The 22,494-nt window shown below is 42.1% G+C and overlaps 2 protein-coding genes across 3 annotated transcripts in view; both read right to left on the minus strand.

Annotated features, from left to right (window-relative positions):
• LOC119651236 (protein real-time) overlaps nucleotides 1-6,894 on the minus strand; it is a 74,693-nt gene extending 67,799 nt beyond the window's left edge. Inside the window, exon 1 of one of the 2 annotated variants that reach the window (XM_038054714.1) lies at nucleotides 6,408-6,894. In XM_038054714.1, coding sequence (XP_037910642.1) covers nucleotides 6,408-6,470 — 63 coding nt within the window. In that variant the 5' untranslated portion in view covers nucleotides 6,471-6,894. The remainder of the gene's footprint in view (nucleotides 1-6,407) is intronic. The other variant, XM_038054715.1, reaches the window with a different exon arrangement.
• An 11,647-nt stretch (nucleotides 6,895-18,541) lies between these two features.
• LOC119652169 (zinc finger protein 26) overlaps nucleotides 18,542-22,494 on the minus strand; it is a 91,637-nt gene continuing 87,684 nt past the window's right edge. Inside the window, exons 4-5 of the mRNA XM_038056115.1 lie at nucleotides 18,788-18,944; nucleotides 18,542-18,711 (exon numbers count right to left, since the gene is read on the minus strand). Of these exons, the coding sequence (XP_037912043.1) occupies nucleotides 18,559-18,711; nucleotides 18,788-18,944 (310 nt within the window). The 3' untranslated portion in view covers nucleotides 18,542-18,558. The remainder of the gene's footprint in view (nucleotides 18,712-18,787; nucleotides 18,945-22,494) is intronic.

Raw genomic sequence — 22,494 nt, forward strand, 5'->3', positions numbered from 1 at the left:
ACCCTATACGGTAAAAACCCTGGGATTCCCTCAAATTGTCGGTAACGATCGCTCGTTAGATGTGACTCGCTTTTCGCTTGCACCCAATTTCGGTGCGAGTTTTTTCCCCACTCAATGAGGCGAAAACTTGCAAATATAAGCTTTTCCTAAATTTTAATTTGTCAATTAGTTGGCCAACTGATTTAAACTTCACCGCGCCGCTATTTCTCCAATAAGTCAAACAAATTGCAAAGGTAAAACAATGCGAGTTTTTACTCCCACCTACCCTATAAACAGCAACTTTGCTGTGACGGGGTATCAGCTAAAATCATGATATGATTTAGGAAACAGACTGCTTGATGAAGCTTTCAATGAAGAGGAGAGTTTTTCTACTATCAAAGATCAGAGAGTTGATTTGTCATTAGATGTGCGGTCTAATGTTCACATTGATGCTATTATTTTCAGCTATGTTACTAATGAATTTGGAGAAGTGTATATGTATAAGAAAGCATCGACATATCAGGAAAATTACGCCAGCTCTAGCTTCTGCATTTAACAATTAAATTTAAGCTGATCCATTTAAACAAGTAATGTTTGCAGAGAAAAAAAACAATTATTTGGAATTGAGGGTAAGTAAAATAAGTACCGCAGGGCCGACACTATATACCACGTTAAATGTTGTGGAGTATCTTAGAATGTTTCCTTAGCAAATATGATCTTTTTCTTGACGCTTCGAGAAATGTATGTTTCTTACCTAGATCCTCTGTGCATACAAGAAAATCAGAGTTCTGTATTTGTGAATAATTGGAACACATGCATTTATGACGCGACACATTCTGACACAAGAATGTATTGCAAACTGTTTACGTTCATCCAAATTTCCTTCTGCAAAATTACACTTTTCTTTACTCGTCTATCCAGACTGTGAGATTATAGTCGGACATCTGTGGATACCGGAAATTATTTAGGCGAAATACCTTAGCTAAAAATTCATTTGTTGAACCGACATCATTTGGTGAATAAATGCAATTCATTGAATGATAAGAACTGCGCTCAACAATTTTCAGCATGTAATCGGGGTTAGTAACATTTATGCGTTAAGCGATGCATAGAAAGAGATCCATGGCTTTTCATACTAAAGTTATTTATTTAGAACGAATCGTGCAGAAGTTGCAAAATTCAATAGAAAATAACAATCACTGACCTAATTGATAAGTTTGAGGGAGCATGTCAGTATCATTTTTGGAATCCTTCTCTGGGAGAGAGCGCTGTTAAATATTACTAGTACTAATATACCCAAACCTGTACTATAGTTGATTCTAAAGTAGGAGACCAGTTTTAGCGATGTAATTCAATAGGTTGAATGTGTCTTTCTAAGAATTCATCATCATCAATGGCGCAACAGCTGATATCCGGTCTAAGCCTGCCCTAGTAAAGAACTCACCCTGGTTTTGCACCGAGGTCCACTAATTCGATATCCCTAAAAGTTTTCTGGCGTCCTGACTTACGCCATCGCTCCATCTTAGGCAGGGTCCGCTACGACTTCTTTTTCTACCATAGATATTGTCCTTATAAACTTTCCGAACGGGATCATCTTCGTCCATGCGGATTAGGCGACCCGCCCACCGCAACCTGTTGAGTCGGATTTTATTTACAGCCAAACGGTCGTGGGCTAAGAATTTTAAGCGTTAGGTTGAGCAAATCAGTAATCAGTAATTCTGCGAGCAGTTTGCAACTGGATGCATAAAATAAGTAGGTTTCATGCTGCATAGAGTGAAAAAAAGCTATAAAATCATGCAGAGTGAATTTGCGGAATAAAATGAATCCACTGGGATGGACTGGAAGTTGTAATAATGGAAAAAAGCAGGTACATCACCAGCTCGAAAATTAGAAATAAAAAGTTTTGGTCAATTCTAATTTGTTGTTTCTAATTTTCAAGCGTTTTTGATAATGACAAAAGAAGGCCCGTGATTACATTTGAGAAGAGTTTCATATAAGATTAATTATGCATATGTATTTATTAAAAGAATTTATAATGGATAAAATAATGAGGAAAGTCAATCACAAAAAATAGAACTGGAAGAAATCATACATTTCAGGTTGTTTTTTGCCAGCTTTTTTAGGCAAGTTTACGGCCTTGACTTTAGCATATAGTTCTACTTAGTCGAGCTGACTAAACCATTAGCAAAATTAATTGCTTCTGCATGGGAAGGTGGCGCGAAGGTGAACATGGGGAGATTCGTCTTAGCTATTGAAACAACCAGAGCAGCGTTGTAGCATACTTCGGAGCGTGATGCTGCTACAGCTGGCATTGTCGTAAATTCAGTTATGAACTTGGTAATTACAGTCTGCGGGGCTTCCTTGCTCCGGGGGTCACCCAGCCGTGGCAAGCGTTCTATATATTAGTTGGCGGCGGTAATTGTAGATCTGCGTAGGGAACGCTATAAACTCCGCCGTTTGGCACAACGTTTAAACCACCGGGAGGAAATTTAGAGATCCACGGCCGGGCAGGTTCACTTTAGACCAGAGTATTCTTAGTATGAAAATTTTTCAGTCGCCCGGTTATAATAAACCTGTTCATCTCCGAAACTACACTTTTGGTATTCAATTAAGTAAGTACAACCTGTTTGGTTTAACCTGTCTCCTCCTTTGGTCTTCCTGTCTATAGGTAAGCCAACATGAAGTGCAAAGCTCGTGAGATACATGCAATTGTCAAACCAGAAATCAGTTAGCTTGGCGACCAGAGTGAATAGATTGATATTTATTGACTAGAACATGAAAAGGAAGTATACTTTATGTACTGTGTTTTAATTTGTTACAAAACGCCACGGTAGGCATAGAACAACCATTTGTCTTCCAGTAGGACAACAAATATCTTGGCACGATAAAGGTTAATTTATAATGTCGCATGCTAACTCCATATGCTTCCCCAATCGGTAAACCTTAACCTGATTGAACATCCGCAACATCTGGTGTATCTCCTGAAAAAAGCATTGTAGGAAACTACGAACAGAATTCCCCAATGTGATTTAATACTTTCCAATCCGTTCGTTGTTTTACAGCCATAATAGCATACCTGACACTCAAATTGAAATGAAAGTTCGAATTTGGCTGGTTTTCAATTGGAATTCGTTCATTTTTTTTGTACTAATATTTTTGTGGCACTCTACTACGTGGGAATAAATGTTTTGGTCTTTTCATACGACTCGTACGTTGTTCAATCTTTTCTCTCCTAGAATAATCTCTCGCAGTGTGCCGATAACATTGGAAATCACATTACATTATATAGATGGGGATGATACTTCAACCTAAGTCTGGACGTATAAAAGTAGCATTTAGTGTCTTTTGGTCACTTTTTTCCGCTTCCGACAATACTGGGCATGCACCATAAGAGAGTACAGAGCAGCTAAAAAGACTCCGCAGCTCGCTGCTGGCAGCAGCTAGTCAACGAGGTGGATGGGGATCTGTGGGAACTCATTAATAAATCGATCCACCGTAAAATCGAGACTCTGCGAAAGCGCTTTTCACTTAATGCCGAACAGATGGATCGAATTGCGCGGTAATTATTCCATACGGACTCCAGCCGAGGATTTTCTACTTTTCACTATGAAGTAGCTGGAAGAGGCAGTCCTTTCTATGAAAAATAAGAAGGCGCGCCAAGAAGAAGTATATAAACTGGTAACGACGGAAAATGGCAGTTCAATTTAAAAAATAAGGAGATCTACAGGAAATGTTGTCATGGAGATTGTGGCTGCTCTTCATTGAGGTGGGGCACCAAACGTTGATCTTAGCGAGTAGTGCTCCTAGCTTGATATCAGAAACACCTTCGACTTCGTAAGATTGTGGATATGCTAAGCACAATTGTAAGTTAATTCCACTGGCCGGGTTGCTTCTTGCGGATATTGAGGGATTACCTGATAGATTGACGGAGATGGAGAAGTCACGGATAGCACAAGAACCCATCCTAGAATTGCTCCTCTGAAATGCATCTGACGAAAGCCTGCTAAGACTCGATATGCCAGATCAGTCGAGCCTGGTCGATTATGCAGACGATTTTGCGACACTTTTTGCTGGACCCATTATTGAACAGACTCCTAGCAGACTTAGCATATTGATGCGGATGAATGACTGCTCATGGTATCAGCCTTGCATTGGAAAAATCGAGGCAGTTCTCTTGACTAAAAAAGAGAATCTTGACCCTGCGTCCCGTGTAGATTGACGAGATGATTATAGAATAAAAATCAACGATTAAATTAAAGCAGCAGCGAACTAGGCCTTAGTCTGCTCTTCACTCCTTTGTTTCAAACTCTGAAAGGCGAGTATGCGAGAGTATGGGAGAGCTGAATCCAGTTTTCGCAATGCTTTTCGGATCCCCATACATCTGTTTAGTAGAAGGGCAAGCGGATCGCAGTCTGTAGCGATAGTCAAGTTGCGTTGAGTAGTACTTTGATCACTTAAAAAAAAAATCGATTGAACTCTGTTTCTAGATTCAATAAGGTGGAATTACTCTGGGTACCTGGTCATTGTGGTGTAGAGGGAAGAGAAATCTCGGATGCCTTAGCAAAAGAGGCTTCAACTTCCTCCATGAACGGACGGGAACCAGCAATTGGATTGTCAGTAGCATTGGCTGATGCTGCTATCAAAAACTGGGAACAAGCTTTCCATAATGACAGGTCGCGCAGCCTTAATGCTGCTAGATAGATCAAACTTTTCCTGTCAGAACTAAACAAACATTCCGCAAAGTTTATCCTGTTGAAAAGCAGGAAGACTTGCAGAAGTATTGTGGGCGTTTTGACAGGCCATAATTCACTAGCTGGGCATATGTTCAGAATAGGAATTCTCCAAGATGATACGTGTCCATCGTGTAATGGGGAAGCGGTCCACGGAATATTTTCTATGTGAGTGCCCCGCCTATGGACGTATCAGACATCAGATTTTTGAAGTATGCTTATGTGCTACAACTGCAGCGGGTAGCATCACATTCACTAACGGAAATCCTGGGATACATAAACGAATCCAGGATATCCTATTAGACGGGGAAATCGGGTACAATAGACCATTAGGGTCTGAGTGCTCAGAGGCTTTGCTTCTCCCCGACCTCAAACGCACACACAAAGGCCCTAGTTGGAATTTCTGCATTAATTCGGCAAACGTAGGGGTCCCCCCAGGCCGTTTTAGATTGTTTTTGGGCGGTTTGGGCTGATACCCTTGGCAGGGAGGTGTATCGTGAGCCCTATAAAAGACCTGGGATTGATGATGATCACCGAAGTGATCCCCGTTGGCCTTCTTGCTAAGGAACGCAAAACCATCCACAAGCAGGTGATTGCTCACGAAGAACGGTAATATACATTGAATGAGTGGAAACTCGCTTGGGAAAACAAGTCAAGAGGACAGTTCCAGACTAATTCCCTGATTACCGTGGGGTGTTTAGTTGGTAGTTCGATGGCTTACCGATACGCTAGCTACATAAGAGGAAATGGAAAATAAAACAAGAAAATGCCTTGCAAACAAAAAACACTTATTCAAATTTCGGAGCGGCACATGGAAATACACTGTTTGCTCTAATTTGCAAGCTTTTCTAATTTCCGCGAGTTTTAATTTCTGTGCAGCGACTGCAATAACTTCTAATCAGTTTTCGTAAGCATTTGATTGCTAGGAGTTGATATGAATAGCAGCAGCTGAATTTACAAGCTGTCGGGAACCATTGAGGCTACCGGACACTTTCCTATTAAGAATATTTATTCGCTTATCTAATCTTTGTCTGGCTCAATTTATCATTCGATCGGTAGTTCGGCGTAATCATCGACAATGCATGATTAAGTGGAACTTGTAACGTCCCCAATTACCAACGAAGTAAACAAAACCTGCACTGAAAGTATGCAGAAAACAAGCTGCACACGTTGAGTGAGTTTCCATAGAGAAAATTACACAACAACCCTCCATGTCACTGCATCCACCTAAGGAATTTGCTGTAAACAGAAACACATGGAAATTGCGGGAAAAACTTTTCCATAACAAGCCCGCGGGGCACGCTGCCCACCTCAGTTCCATATCTGACCGCGTATCACTGCTTTATTACATTTCCCTGTAGCAAGATTGCATTAGTACGGGCGCGTTATTAAAAGCAGCCGCGGCTGGCAATCTAATTTTTATGACTGTGCGAACAACTGCTCGGCGGTGCCAAGCGAAGGCCAATTGTTATTGTCCATTTAGTTATTGTTATTGCCTTATTTTACTGTTGTTTGTGTTGATATCGAATTATACACAGCAAAGAGGCCGCGAAGACAATAGCAGATGAGGAGCAGGGAATGCTTTCGTTATCTGACACAAATTGCAAGGAAAACTAGGCGCAAGGTCACCTGCTTGCCATTTTCTGGAATTTACCAAATGCAGATTTCTGGAGGATAAAAGTACGCTAAGCTGCTTACCGCCATGACTAGCTCGAATGGGTGTTTGTAGACGCGGACAGGTGACTGGTACTTCTGAACCATTTTGGCCTCGGGTTTCTGCTGCTATCCACTGCGAAACAGAATCAGCGAAACTCCAATAATCGTGATTTCAGGAGGATGGGGATCACTCGATCGAATTCAATTGACACACACCACACTTACGTCCACTTTTCAACACTTCACCTTTGCCAGCTAGCAAAGGCTTGTGAACTCGAGCGAGCACTGTAATGAAAACACCTGAAGTAGTTGACCCTAAACGCGACCTTTGAATGACTTCAAACCGCGTTGTCTTTGAAGAATGAATAAGGAAATTGGTTCTTGACTCTTTTTGAGGCTTCACAACATCCTTAGCCCGTTCCTCAGTTAGAAAAAAGGCTAAAATCGAACGTTCACCGCAAGTTCGTGCGACTCGAACGCCTACTCTGCACGGACCACCGTCAAGTTATGACTTTTCTCCGAGTCCAATTGGTTGATTTTGCTCTATTTACTTCCCATTGATGGGAAGAGGAATACAATTTGCTCAATTTGACAGCTGGAGAGATGATGAAACTGTCAATTGAAATCATCTGTGTGGAACGCGTAGTAAACATTTTGAGAATCACTGCCATCGGGAAGTTCTGTGTGGTTTGCTAATAGATGGCAAATATCTATTTTCTAAATTAATATTAAAAGCAAGTATTTTCCTTGAATATTTGTTTTAAATTAAAAAAAATCTATTCTTTTTTATGAATATTTTCGGCTGATGTGGGAAGATTTGTTGCTTCTATTACATGATCCTTTGTCTGCGATAAAAATGCTACAATTTAGCTCTTTTTACTTTGTAACTGTCGACGGTATCCGATCCTTAACACATGAATTGTAAAATATTTGCCAAAGAGGGTGCCACATATATATTTGTCTTTGCTGTTGCACTTTCCGGATAGAAAAACCAATCAAATATCTGAACCGATCGGATTTCTTAGGAATTACGTTCTCTACGTCTATATATGTTTTTTTTTGAATTTTCACTAACATCAAATTTTACTTGTTGCGCTACATACGGGCCAAGAATCAAGTAATTCCAACAAGGGAAGGTTGTCTAAGCGTACACCACAGTATGGAGTAGCTATCCGTACACCACTTATAGCTATTAAGGTTTTTATTTTATTTTTGTTTCAGAGTTGTCACAATCTTGGCAAATGCTACCATTAAGTGCCAAGAATTTAAGCTTGTACAATCCTACCTACTTAAAAGGTTCTGGTGGTGGTAGTAAGTTAGTAAGAGAATCCTTCGCGAACTCCCACAACATCGAGTACGTATACAGAGTGGTATATTTTTGTATGGTTTGAACCAGACTGTGTGAGTCCCAGGACAGCAAGGCAAGCCGTGAGGAATTTTGGTACATTACCTGTAGCTGACAATATTATGGGAACTGCAACCACCAGCTTGAGTCGCCAAATTTCTTTGATTTACCGAGCCAGTGGCTCATAGTTCACCTTCTATCCACGTATTTCCGTTCAATGTTGCTACTATGGGGGTTAGCAACATCAATAATATACGCCAAGCAACCCATCGGGCTTGTTATGTGGTGTATAGCGGTCTGTTAGAACCCAATACAGAACTATCAAATACTGTGTGGCTCATACCGATAAATTGGACATGTTCCCGTGATTAACCCAAGCTTCATTATCCCTGTTTGTATATTGCACTGGTGCCATTACAGTCCAGCCAGAATTGAGATGGTCCACGTCTCTAATGCAGAACCATACATTCTGCACTGGTCGTTCTCCACCCGTTCTTTCATTATGAGCTTCTTATAAGCTCGAGTGGTGAACACACTGTCCTGATGGTACATGTGAACCTCTTCACCTCAGCAAAGAGCACCGCAGAAAACAGCCATCTGTTCGACAAATGCATATCGACAAATGGTTGCCAAAGGCAATTCCGGTGTTTATCGTGTATTGCTTTCGACTTCCATTCATCGATCTGCTCTTGGTCTGACATCACCCCTCTCAGAAGATTGAAAGATCGATCGTCCAAGTTAAATGAAGTCTGCACACAGTTTGCTGTACAAACAGCTTCATGCATGCTTTTTGCTGTAAAATTAAGCGTGTAGCGAGCCGACTTGGTGGTGTTGTTTTACCGCCACGCCAACCATGCCCCTATCTCAGATGTCACGAGGCCGGTTCATCCGCTCCACGGCATAGCTTCGATGTGAAGATCACCAATGCTGTCATATGTCTGGCATGCGGCTCGTGATGACCTTTGCGGGTGGATTGGATTCGACATTTCTCTAATCCAAATTCCATCCGAATATCACAGCTAAACATGTCCACTATTCGCAACAAACTTCTAAAGTGGTCGTTAGTACCAGCATACCACTTGATATCATCTAAGTACATAGTGTCAGCTCGCACTTAGCATGTATACCATATTTGATTACAAAACCATGCTCTTTAGTATCATTCAGAAGCCATGAAAGGGGGTTCAGAGCCATGCAGAACCAGAGGGGTCTCAACGAATCCCTCTGGAAGATGCCTCTGCATATATGGATATGCTCTGAGGTATAAGCATCCTCAGATGAATGCATTGATAAAGTGGTATGCTACCCTGCCACGACTGTCGCCAAAAGCTTTATTAGTTTGCGGTCAATGCGATACAGACGTTGGACATCGATTAGCTAGGTGAGCGGAACGCTGTCAAAAGTCTTGGTATAATCGACATATCAGCTAAAGAGGTTTCTTCGGCCTCTTACTTGTCCTACAACTACCGAGTCAATAATGAGTTGCTCTTTGCAAACCCTTAACTCAACTCGGCAGGCCTTCTGCTCCTCAGAAAAAATGTTGTTGGTTTCGAGGTGCGCATTAACCCTTTTACTAATAATGGACGTTATAAATATGTAGAGGATTGATAAGCAAGTAACCGGTCTTGTGTCTGCGAGATTCTGCACCCTGTCCTTTTTAGGGATAAGGTAGGTAATTCCCGCAGTGAAGAAGGATGGAAATTCCTCCTGCGGACTAATGACTTGGTTTTGTGCTAACCGACTGTATATATTTGAAAATTTTTTATACCAGAAATTCTACACCCGATCTAGACCAGGACTCCTCCGACTTTTCGAGCTGTTTAAGCGAAAACGAACCTTCTGACTCAGCGGCAACTTTAGCTGGACAGTGAAGAAGAGAGCTTCGTCGACTACTGAAACTGGTGCGCGTGGTGTTATTAATGCCGTAGCCTCTGCCACCATCGACTCTTGGTTACCAGTTTCCGCGATGACCTTAAGTTGACCATGTTCCTTGATGGTGGCCGGGATTGTTTCGCTGCAAATATTGAAACGGTGCTGGTCTGTGACCTGCTGCACAGTCATGTGCGCGTATTGCGGGAATCACTCGACGAATCTCTGTTGCAACAAAGTGCAGATGTTATACCTCCCCCTGCCGTTATTCCGTAGTAGGAGAATCGATGATAAAGAAGTCATATCCTCAGTCCATTTCATTCGCTGCCTACGCGAACCTGGTGAAGTGATTGTCACATGTTATGACGAAGCAGCTACAGCAAGCGAAACAATGCTTCTGGTCATCGTCCCGCCTAGACGTCGTACCGCCTCACAATTAGCGGTTTCGGCGCCGTGCTGTCCATTACAGGAGTCCGACCTAATCACCAAGTCAGATGATTCCCGTCGGTTATCCGTACCAGAACTCAAATTTCTTATGCTTCTCATTTTTAGGTTAGCATTTTATACCGCGCTTTCGCTGCCCTGTCTAAAACCTAGAAATGCAGTTATTTCAAGTGATCAAGTCATCAAGTTGAGACTATTCTGTGCTAGTGTTCTTTCTGTGTTGTTATATGAGAGTTGCATATGGAAAGTGAATTCTGCTGTTACTAAAAAGCTCCAAGCTTTTGTCAATCATCGGAGAACGATGGCGCTTAGATGTGGTTGACGCCTTATACCCCATCAAGGGGTGAAAGGTAACCGTATATATGGTTTCCTCAGGTGCAGAAGCAACTCATCAGAGGCTGCGTCTGCGTCTGCCCTGGGGCAGAGTTACCGAAGTGGTTATTAATTTTTATTATTTATTATTTATTAATCTACAAACACGGATGCGAATTATATCCAGCTGAAAAGCTGCCTGATATTTCTGGGCAAAGCTGAAATAAAGTTTTGTTAGGAACTAAGGGACCCCTGAATTCGTTATCCACTTGATGTCGGACCGAATCAAAGAGAAGCTAAATAGTCTAAAACACTATCTATATTAGGTTTACCAAATGGAAGAGGCTGAGCATATCTCCGCAAACTGAATTTTGTTTAAAGATGATTATAAGGAGAATCAGCAGTGAGTTGGGAAAAAAGATACCAGGTAGTGGTGAATACTGGATTTTGGTAGCTCAAAACGATTAACAACATTTAAAGCAGGGACGAGTAAATATAGTCAAAAGAAATACTCAAAGGCAAATTAGATAATATGTGAATGGGAAAGAAACGAACAAATCCCTTGTTCCGCCTTGGAAATCTTAAATAGCGAAGTTGGCTAGTCTGAATCAGATTTTGTACTTTGTTTCGATTTTAAACTGAAGTAGTAAGGTTTTCAAATCATTGTCTAATGTGTGTCATTATCGCCGTTTCGGTCAGCCTTTAGGTTCTTTTCCATCTTTGGCTTTTTGGAATGCCTGTTATGATCAGCTCTGTTGGCTTGACCTTACCTCGGAAGTTATGCACCCCCCTATTATCGGTTTTTTCATAGAAATTTCTATTCTGGGCGCTCGAGGAAATTCCGGGCCCGAAGGAATGCTCCCCTTCCCACTCGCTTTCGTCAAGCCTGCCTTTGTCCCGTTCAGAAGTGGCATCGGTTCGCCGTGATCGGTGCGATTCTAAACGAAGCTCTAGAGCACTTAACAGTGATTTCTAGGGAATATATTTCTAGCATGTCTTGCTCTGGACTATGAAGGTTTACTTCAGTCTTTATGCCAATGCCTAGGAAGGATAACTATTTAAAGTTAAACAGCTTCAGACAATTCGATGAAAGTTTGGAGAGACTGGTTGAGCATTACATTCGCGAGAAGGTGCTAAGGTGGAAGCCGCTAAACAAAAACCGACATGGCTATCAGGGTGGACAGTTCTGTTAGTCTGTCCTTTATTCCTTGATATTCAAGATAGAGGACACAACTGTGAAGGATGATTACGCGATGAGGACGTTAGTGGGCATTGAGTGGGGTTTTGTCTGTATATATTTATGATGCTGTCAAAAAGTATGATGTCATCTATGCTGCTAGGAACGGTGTGTAGAAATATACACAATATACTTTGTTGATTTGATTGACGGCGCCCCAACTTTCCCAAAAAGTGAAATATCTGTGAGTTGTTTTAGATAAGAAGCGTCTTTTGGAATAAACATACAGAGGCAAAAATGAAAACGAGCTCTCAAAGCTCATGTGTTAAGGTTAAGGTGAGACAAAACGGTCTTCACTGTAAGCTAGCCTCACCGTCAAAAACTGTTTGAGTATTACAGGTGCCACGAACACAACATCTGGGGCCATTCCAGATGCCCTAGTCAATTTGCAGTTCTTGGAAAGATATACATATGTAAAGCTTCCCACTGCGTGATTCATGGGATCTATGGAAAAACCGAGGACGTGGCGGGGCACAGAGCATTACAAGAGATATTTGGAGAATTGAACCCACTTTTAAAACGCCTTCTGATTTTCGAAGAAGATAGATCTATTTGTTAGAAGATATAAAACTTTATAGCGATAACTATCGCCAAACGCAGAGAAAATTGGGGCGAACCAGGAGAAGGCGTGGCGGGGTATATTACGGTCTTCTACGCCATTGGTTCAAAACAGGACAGTACTCTGGAGGAGCTTACCTTTCGGATAAGAATGAGAAGTGAGCTTTTCCTCGGGACAATATACAACAGTTGAATATTACCCTACTAATCGACAATGGGATTCTTAGGGTGGAGAACTGGAGAGTGTCTGGGTGGAGAACTGGAGAGTGTCTGACCAGTGATCGTTGAAATGAAGGTCTGTCTAGCCTCAGGAAGCTGGCCAGGGAGATCTTCAACATCTGCTACAGGCATAAATATTGGTGGCTATACAAGGACTGCCTGAAGAAGTATAATACCAGCCAAGTATTGACAAAACATTGAAATTACCAGCGAATCCGCGAGGCTCAGTAAGATTCTGTCCAAGGAACATAGCACCCCATCCTTTTTAAGGTTTTGTTTGTAAAACAAAACCTTATTAAAATCGGTTTACTGTCTGTCTGTCTCTCTGTCCGTCACACGCATTTTTCTCGGAGACGGTTGTAGCGATTGGCACCAAATTTGGTGGAAAGGTGGGAACTGTGAACGCTCACGCATATAGTGAGTTACATCCTTTTCCGTCGAATTTAAGGGGGGTCCCCATACATGCAAATTTTTTTTTCATCAAATATGGTCATGTGGGGTATCAAATTAAAGGTCTCAATTAGTACTTTTCGAAGCCAGTTAGTTTTGACATTTGCTGAAAAGGTGGGGGTGCGGGGGTTTGAAAGTGGTAATTTTTTTAACGAACCCATTCTCAGAAACTACCCAACCGAAAAATCTGAAAAAAATCAGGGGGCTGTCACTATATGGTGCCTAGGCTCCGAAATACCCTCCATATCGATGCCTGTTCAAATAAAGTTAATAATAGTACATTACTATAATTTTTAGTAATTGACAGGAAAGCCCCCCTTAAGTTCACCCTAGAATCACAAAATTTTGCAACAAGATAGGCTACAGCATAGACCATGATCCTGCCAAATTTGGTGGAAATCGCACTATTACTAACAAAGTAATACTAAGTCAAAGCTGTCGCTTCTCTGCAAATTCCAGACTATGAATGTCAATATCACTTGAAAGTGGCTATTTTCACATAATATATGCATATTTTACGTGCTACATGCTAATGGGACAAATGCACACCCAAATCTCTTCATAAAAGAAATAAACAAAACCTTTCATACCTGAAGCGTCTAGCTTCCGGTTTCCCGACTTGTTTAATAATTATTCTGGTTAAACCCTTGGAGCTGCTGGTTCAGACGCACTTTCCCATCAACGAGGAGGACCGTAATTCAGAGTTTTGCTTGGAGGGTATGCAGCCACCCCAGCCGTGCGAGACTATCAAATCGGTAATTACGAGGATAAGATCGGCTGGGCTATACACAGCTTCGCCGTATATAAATCTCCGGGTCCAGATGGCATAATGCCGGTAATGCTACCGAAGCAGAAGGAAAGGGTTGTGCCGTGGCTTGTCGAAATTTATCGAAACTGTATCTTTTTGGGATACGTACAACAGTCTTGTAGACGAGGACGAGTGGTTTTTATATCGAAAGTGGGCAGGCACGGCCATGAGTCCGCGAAGGCTTTTCGACCAATCAATCTCACTTCTTCCGTCCTGGACATCTACTTAAGGACGATTATGGAGAGAATATCTTTCTCTAAGTCCCAGCATGCTTACCTCAATTGCTAATCCACAGAAATCGCACTCCACGCGGTAATTCGCACGGTTAAGTGGTCACTGCAGTACAGGCAGTATACCCTAGCTGCCTTTTTGGATATATAGGGAGCATTCAACAATATTAGTACCAACGTAATCAAGCAAGCCTTGACAAGTATTGGATTGTAGGAGCATCTTACGCATTGGATTATATCCATGTTAAGTGCCAGGATAATCCAGTCGGATCTGGGAGGCAATCACTTGACCAGAGTTGAGAACAGAGGCAAGTTCCCGGATGGTTCCATCTCTCCTGTACTCTGGTTAATAGTGATGGATGGAATTTTGTGAATATTGGACAGCAGCGAAGTGAAGGTGGTGGCGTATGCCGATGAATTGGTGATATTAGTGTCAGGGATGTCTTCCTTCAATATATGTGACATCATGGCAGGAGCGTTGATAAAGGTGTGTCTAAGGACCGCAAGATGCGGACTTAGCATAAACTCAACCAAAACGGAACTAATGCCATTCACCACCAAGCCAAGCGTACCTAAATTCCACCTACTGTGGCTGAATGAACAAAGATTGGTTTTTTCCTCTAATGTAAAGTATCTGGGTGTAATCCTGGATCTAAAGCTAAATTGAATTGATTGAACATGAAACTATGGGATAAGAAGGCATCTATAGCATTCTATGTTTGCAAAGAAATGGGGTCTCCGGCCAAGGGTGGTCCTTTGGTTGTACACAGCTGTGATGCGCCCCATCCCAATGTACGGCTTTATTGTATAGTGGCAGGCTTTGAACAAAAAGTACAATAGAACGAAGCTTAATAGGCTTCAAAGAACCGCGTGTGAAGGTGCTACCGGGGCTCTGCAGTTCTGCCCAGCAGATGCTCTCAATGTATTCCTGCATCTCCCTAGACCTCCACATTAAATACGTTATAGCATGTTGCAATGCTATGACATAGTATACCTTACCGACGGTTCAAAGATGGTCTCTGGAGTCAATGTGGGGGTTTTCTCGAATAAACACAGAGAGATTGACCTGGCGGGGCTCTGTTCTTGGCATTCCTTCGGCGGGTACATTCTGTGCCCCGCTAGCGGATGTCAAGGGTGGACTCTACTTACTTAGCAACCGCGGACTTCAAATGGCAAAGGCTCACCACCTATGCTAAGTCAAGGAGGATTTGGCCTGCTTATAACAAAACCCGATGACGAGAGCTCTTGTGCCAGACGCGAGCAAATGCATACAAGATTACGGCGGTCTGCACGGGGCACGGCCCATAGGAAACGATGTTACTAGACTGCGGAGGAGGAAATCCTCAGTCACTTCCTTTGCAATTACCCAGCTCTAGCTGGAGTCAGGCTACGGACACTAGATAAACCATTCTTTGGGGATCTCAGAGAGATTTCTAGCGGTAGGGTGGGAGAGCTGCTATCGTTTGTGAATGATGCAGGCTGCCTCTGAAGATCTGAGCCAGCTGGATTCTGCCTCCTTGCTCTCATAACAGCAGCCACGGTCTTAGGAGATTGTGTGCTTCAAAACGGCGCACCACAGCGCTAATTGGATTCCTCGGAGCGGCTACTGATACCTATCTACCTACAACGGTCTTTCAGGTTGAACTGTATGTGGTTTTAGAAGAAAGACTTGAAGAAGAAGTATTGTGGCCATTCTGGCTGGGGTCGAGTAAAATGGACCACTACGGTTTGAGAGTTCACAGGGTATGCCGTTCTCACACTCACCAGTCTTGGCAGAAACACCAAAGTCTGCTTTGTGGTGACTACTATAAAGCAACTTTAAGTTTTGAGCTTTGGAACATTTGGATATAGCTCATTGTAGGAAGATTTGAGACTATGTTCCTAGTCACTCATATTTATATATAATATTTAATAATAGTAGGGCAAGAGGGAGGAGCAAGTAAATGGTTTACCTTATGCTTAAAAATAAAGAAGGAAACATAGTCAAAGGACTCTAGCTGTAGGGTGTTGTAGACCCGGCATAGCCTCGGGATCATGGAGTGAAAGTAGATGTCGAGCTCTGCGAAGGGTACTTAAATATGTTCGCACTACTTGTATTATGCGAGGCGGTGCGTAAAATAAAATCAGAGTTCGCAGTGCAGTCTATCAGGCAATTACAGAGGTTGAAAAGGGTACACATATCAAGGAAGATGCAGCGTTGTTGCAAGGAAGGGAGATTGAGATTGCGGAGCCGTGACGGATAGTTAGCCCGTGGAAGCTTCTTTTTTAAAAAGAGGGTCTGGGTGAATTTACGCTGTACAACTTCAAGAGCGCAACAGTCACGGATGCGCAAGGGGATCAGACTACACAGCAATATTCTAGGATGTTTCTGATATGGGAGTTGGAAAGTGTTAAACAAGGCTGAACTGAGGTAAAGTCGGAGGAGGAACGTAGGATAAAAACAAACATTTTGGAAGCTCGATTGATGATGTTAACGAAGTGGGAATTGAACGAAGTTTGTCATCGAATATTATAACCAAGTCTTGGAAGGAGGTCAGTAGTGAAAGGGGTTGCCCATTAAGAGAATAGAAAAAGTATGTTGGGAAGGGTTTAAGCGAATAGCACATCCACTGGCATTTGCTGATATTCAGTGTCAACTTGTTAATTGAACACCAACATACCAGAATATCAAGGCTGGACTACAAGTCCACTGAAGACGAAGCAAAGGAAAATAATTTTAGGTCGCTTGCGTAAAGCAAACACGGCCAGGTGAGAGTGGAGGCGAGATCATTGATAAAAAACAGGAAGAGTAGAGGGCTAAGTGTAGAGATTTGGGGAATGCCGGAGAAAAGAAAGAAGGAGCGAGATGAATAATCAGAAAAAGAAACTCTGCAGGAACGGTATGCCAGATAGGAGGAAAGTCAGGAGATGATTGAGCGAAGGAAGATGAGTAGAGAGAGTTTGGAGAGGAGAATATTATGGTTGAAGGCTTTGGAGAAATCAGTATAAATAACATGTAAATTGAAGCATTTAGCAACGAAGTTGATTAAAACCAGAATGTTTGAAGCCGTAGATCTGTGTTTCACGAAACCATGCTGCTCTTTGACAATGAGGTGACCAAAGTGCGTGGTTGTTGACCTATCTCTCGAGGTTCTTGATCAAGAGGAGAGAAATGGGGCGGTAGTTCACAGCAAGAGAAGGGTCTCGGCTTTTAGGATAGAGGTGAAAGTGGCATTCTTCTAGACTTTTGTTGTAGATTATATATAGGGGTTTTTTTTTACAGTTAAGCCCCGCATTGGGGCCAGGTCCGGCATTGGTGTCAAGATTATCAATGAGGACCTCAACCAAGGAAGGCGTAAGAAGAGGAATTGCCAGAGGTTCGGAGCAGTCTGCAGTTAGGCATAGAGGGTCGATTTGTCGAGGGAGAAAACGCGGAAGCGAAGTAAGAGTAGAGAAGGTCGTAGGATTGTTGTGGGGAGTTCGTAGTCGAGTCAGCAAAACTGTGGGAAGAAGGGAGAGATTGGGCGGAATTACGGAAAAAGTGAGTGTGGTATCAAAACGGTTGGGACTTCACAGTGGGCATCGCCCTAAAGTGAGTAGGGTCAGCGTGATACTTAGAAGGCCAAAACTTCTTCCGCAATGCTTGTTTCAGGCGCATGTTATTAAGGATCACTATTGTGAACCAAGCTGGGCACGAACTTGGCAAGCAGGGGTAGAAGGGACATAATACGAGAGGAGATCAGACAGGATATTGTGAAAGATGCTAAGAGCTTGATCACATATTGAGTTGCATACTATGTGATCCCAGTTGACTAAAGTAGAGACCGTCAAAGTTGAACTTAGTGATTTACGTGCTGTTTTTGGAGTTTGAACTGAGTGTGGGGGGGGGGGGGGGTGGTGCGCGTCAGTTTTGACATACGGTGATGTGCCAAGAAATAAAGATAGGTGGCGCTCGGGGAGGTTGGAAAGGAAAATATCGAGAGTGCCGTCCAAGGAGGTCAGAACAATATTTTAAAAACTGTGAAACGCATACGAAGGCATAATCTACTGTATTTCAGTGGAATTCTATTTGGAAAACCAGAATATCGTGGTGGTATAACAGTTTCGTGAAATATTATTGAAAGATGTATACTTTTCAAATGATACAGAGGAATGATCCCTCATGGATAACTTGCTTAAATGTGTGGTATGAGGAGGAAAGAGGCTAATCCTCTGTACTGGGCACTTTTGCTATGGAAACGTTGAAGTAGGTTACTGTCCTCTTACCATTTCAATCATTATTTCTTGTAAGAGATGTGTTCATTTGGGATGCACCTGAAGAACTAATTTTGCGCAAGAGGTACTATTCAATCCTGCGAGCAGTTGACATTACACAGGAAGGGCATGGAATCCTAAAAGTTGAAAAGGTTTTAGAGTATCCATAATCTACGAATTCAACTTTACAATGTCCCTCTATCCCTCTATCTATGTCAAAACCCTGGAGCAATGGTTGTTCTATTTGGAACAACTGCACTATACCGAAAGGACATCATTAATGCTGATAATTCAGCAACTTTAGGCAGAAGATCTCAGAGCCCTGCATTGATGCAAACGAAGGTATAAATTGCCGAAGGACAATATTGGACACTGTTGGCTAAGATCTAAATGCTTCAGACCCGTATTTAAATTTTGATAATAATTATTTATATATTAAAATACATTTTAACGTAGAAATATGTACATGATATCTCCTTATAAACTAATTAACTTTTCACATGATGAACCACTACTAAATGGGTTCGGTACTCCTTTTGAAAATTCGTCTTGAAAAAGTCGGTTGGTCCGCAGTACTGGCACTCGTAGAGACTTCGACCAGTGTGTATTGACGTCGTAAGGACATGTTTCCTTAAATTCTCCTGAAATGGTAGTTCATTAGTTGAAGTGATTAACCTGATGTGAAATTGAGTATTTATATGTATGTATCATACTTACGGAAGTATTACACTGGAAAGTGCAATATGGACATTTATATGGTTTCTCCCCTGTATGAATCCGAATGTGTCGCTTCAGATGTCCTGGTATTTTGGCTTTAAAGTCGCAATGAGGGCAATCGAAAGTTTTGTCTACAGGTTTATGAATCTTCATATGTCTAAAAAAAAAAACAAAGGCATAAAGGTTAGACTATTTTTTGCAAATCATGCATTGCAATGAATTTTATCTCCTTGGCTCCTGAAACGGATACCAAAAAAAAACTTGGGAGAGAAAATCCAGGCTTTGGGTGAAAATTGTGTGGCAAAACTGGGACAGTGGAGAAAATTGTGCTGCCTATATTATTCCTTTTTTCATTGAAATTTCTATTCCGGGCTTCGAGGAGACCGCAGGCCCAGCAAAAATTCAGAGGGGTGGGTAGTTCTTTGGATTCGAAAATATCACGTTTCGCACTCAGTTGAAATGGAAGAGCAATTCAAAGTGTAGTGGCGTCCGTTAAAAATGTTACCATACTATTTTAATGGAAGGCGATATCTTTCTTTAAACATATCTATAATGCAGATCAGAAATACTTAGCTCTCTGAACGCAGAAAGATTGTTTATTGGCGAACTCATGGTCTGATTTCACATCAGAGAAGGGCAGTTTACCTCAAGTTAAAAGGGGACTGCGACTATCTGCTGTACAGAGAATTGCATATAAAAAGTTTGATAGTTCCTTATTGAAAAAGATCGTAAGCTAGTTAATTTGGCAATGGTGTAATATCAAAAACTAAGCCCTGGTTCCGATTTCAAGATATAGTAAATTAACGTGCACTTCCCAAGATGCATTTCGAATTTGGATATGAGGGTAGGTAGATATAAGCGGCCACCGTGAGCAGCCCAGTTAGTGATTTGGTGCGCCCTTCTGATGCCATAAACTCCTAATACCAGGACAAGGGCAGCAAAATTATGCGGCTAGATATTTAGAGCGAGTTTGCGGCGTTTACGACGTTTAATAGCTGCCTCTCCCTGCAATCAGAGACTCTTTTGAATTATTTGCCTAGTGCTCACAATCTAATGAGAGAGGAAAGTGTCTCTCTCCTTCTTCTCTGCAACTTTGCCAATGCGAATGGTAAGGCATACAAAGTCTAGTGGCACGGTCACTTATACGCCACTGCTTCTTGCAAACCGCGCGCGGATGACCCAGGGGTTCAAGTGTCCGAGTTTTTTTTGTAGGAAGCCTGGCCCTTGACTTAGCGCATGTGATGAGCCTTCGTCATATAAAGTTAGCGGCTGTTGAATATAGAATATAGTCATTCGTATTCGCTTTTGGATAGACCAAGTAGGCAGAAAAGTTTGGAACCGGCAAACATTTTTTGGGGGGTTATGGGTTGTTTTTCATGTCCAGCGGCGTATTTCAAAATTATTGCCGATGACGCGTGGATGCTGTATGTTACTGATGGGGTATAGAGCGTCAACAACACCTACGTACCATCGCTCGCAGTTACCTGAAATGCCCTTAAGCCCTCCCCACGATTTCCCGAGACTCCCGTGCTTCTTGTCTACTTTTCTGTGTCAAGCGCCCTTGAAGCGACCCTCTCGTCGGCCATCTTTGGATACCGTATGGTCCAATAGATTTGCGTTTTCAGATTTATTATGTATTTGTTTCGATCATTAGCTTCTCGAATGCATCGCCTCCAGTTCTCTCGTTTCAGTGACCCCGTACGCCAGTACAATACACCTATGATGAAGAGCTGTCGGTGGTGATTGAGTGCTCCCGCCGTTTTCTTGGCTTCCTTTCATCTAGTTTGGAACCATCGAATCGATTCTCGATTCGCTATACTCTGAGTAGATGATGTAACACTTAGGCACCTCAAGAGGTAGATGGGGTAAATTTCTCTTGGTTAAACAGCATTTATTATTGAATCGAAACGTTGGTGTTCCGTAGTGACTTCCCTGTGAGTTCAGGGCTTAAAATTAACTCAAATTATTCCTTGCTAGTCATCCAAGGCAACTCAAGGGGATAGAGACTTGTGGGCTAGCCATCTGCAGAATTCGAAATTGTATTGCCATCGAAATATTAACAGCGGGAATGGACTAGGGCTACGACCTTTGGGTATTTATGACTGGGTTTTGGAAAGTGTGCAAACTTCTCGGCAACGGTATCGAAGGCACCCAGAATGCTCGCTTTCTCCAACTTGAGCTTGAGATGGTCGGACTCTGTGTGGAGTCGCCAAATATTCAATTATCTGTTATCTGCATGGACACACCTGTATTGGGAAATATGGGTATGGGTAGGTGGGAAAAAAACGTAGATAAAAATTGGCTATTGGAAGGAGGTTTTTAAAAGTGGGCAGGCGGGCTTCAGGCTGCCGATATCGAACGACCACAGTGCCTCAGTACTGAGAACCTTTACTACTGGGGAATCTTATGTTACGAGTACACTGGCAGAACTAGAACTGATTCTATCGGCCGATGCGTTCAGAAGAAGCTTGTTTTTTCGCGGATCCCCACCCATACGGGCACAATTCCCCGTCGAGCGAAGTAAGAGGCAGCGACCAATAAAGGACTTGCTGTGTCGCACTGGGTAACAAGATCATGGAGCTCTGCGAATTCGTCAAGGAATGTCGGAATATTCATCAGAATATAAGGCTTATAGGGGGTAGTTGGATGGCGTACGGCAATCTAGGCTGAAAAAAGAATGAATGCGTCGACCGAAAAAGTAAGTTAAACGACACAAATGACACCTATCCAAAACACGCTAGTGGGAGAAAGTGAGGAAAAGGTTGCGCGAAGGGTTCAACTAATCAACAGGCCAGCAAACCCCCAAGAGAAACAAATCGGAATACCGGCAACAGGATGCTTCGGATATAAAGGTTTTGCGTTTATCTTGTATTAGAAATTTCCTATGTATGCTTTTCCATTCGTACATAGTTAAAAATTCAAAGTATTCGTTTAAATCAGTTAACTTTGAATGATCATGACGTCATCCATTTCTTAGATTGCATGAAATACAAAACTTTGGCTTTTTGTAACCTCGTTAATATTAGTTGTATTTTTTTTAAACTTTCCAAAATTGGGCATTATATTATTACTTATGATGATAAAACTCAACGAGGATCTTAAGGGGGATTTTCGGCTAAATTTTCAAAATATAGTAATATGTTACAATATTATTAACTTTATTTGAGGAGATATCGGATGGCATTTTGAGGCCTAGATTTTTATAGGTGTGTGGCTTTTTTTTCAGCCTGTTACATTTTTTAGGGCACACATTTTGAGCCCCCACTCCCCTATGTTCCACCCAATATTAGAAATAAGATCAGTTGCGAAAACTACTAATCGAGCATTTCATTTGATACACATGACTATATTATGGGGAGTCCTCCCCTTAAACTCTATACAAAATGCCGACACTTACTGTATGTAAAGATGAATAAATCGGGGCAGATAGACACGGAATCGATTCTCATAGGGTTTTATTTCACACAAAAACTTAAGAAGGACTCAACACTCAAAAAAGTGGAGCAGGTGAGGAAGACGGTTGAAGCCACCTTTGAAACTCATGGAGCCGCAATTCCGGCGAAAGGGAGTGGATCTCTCAAGGAGGATGTGGAAGCCTGAAAAAACATAATGCCTTGGAAAAGGACAGGAAGATAAGGCCGGAAGTTATCATCACCTCCAAACGTGGTGAAGGGTCATACGCTGATATTCTCACGGGAATGAAGGCA

The sequence above is a fragment of the Hermetia illucens genome, chromosome 3, assembly GCF_905115235.1.
Source record: "Hermetia illucens chromosome 3, iHerIll2.2.curated.20191125, whole genome shotgun sequence".
NCBI lineage: Eukaryota > Metazoa > Arthropoda > Insecta > Diptera > Stratiomyidae > Hermetia > Hermetia illucens.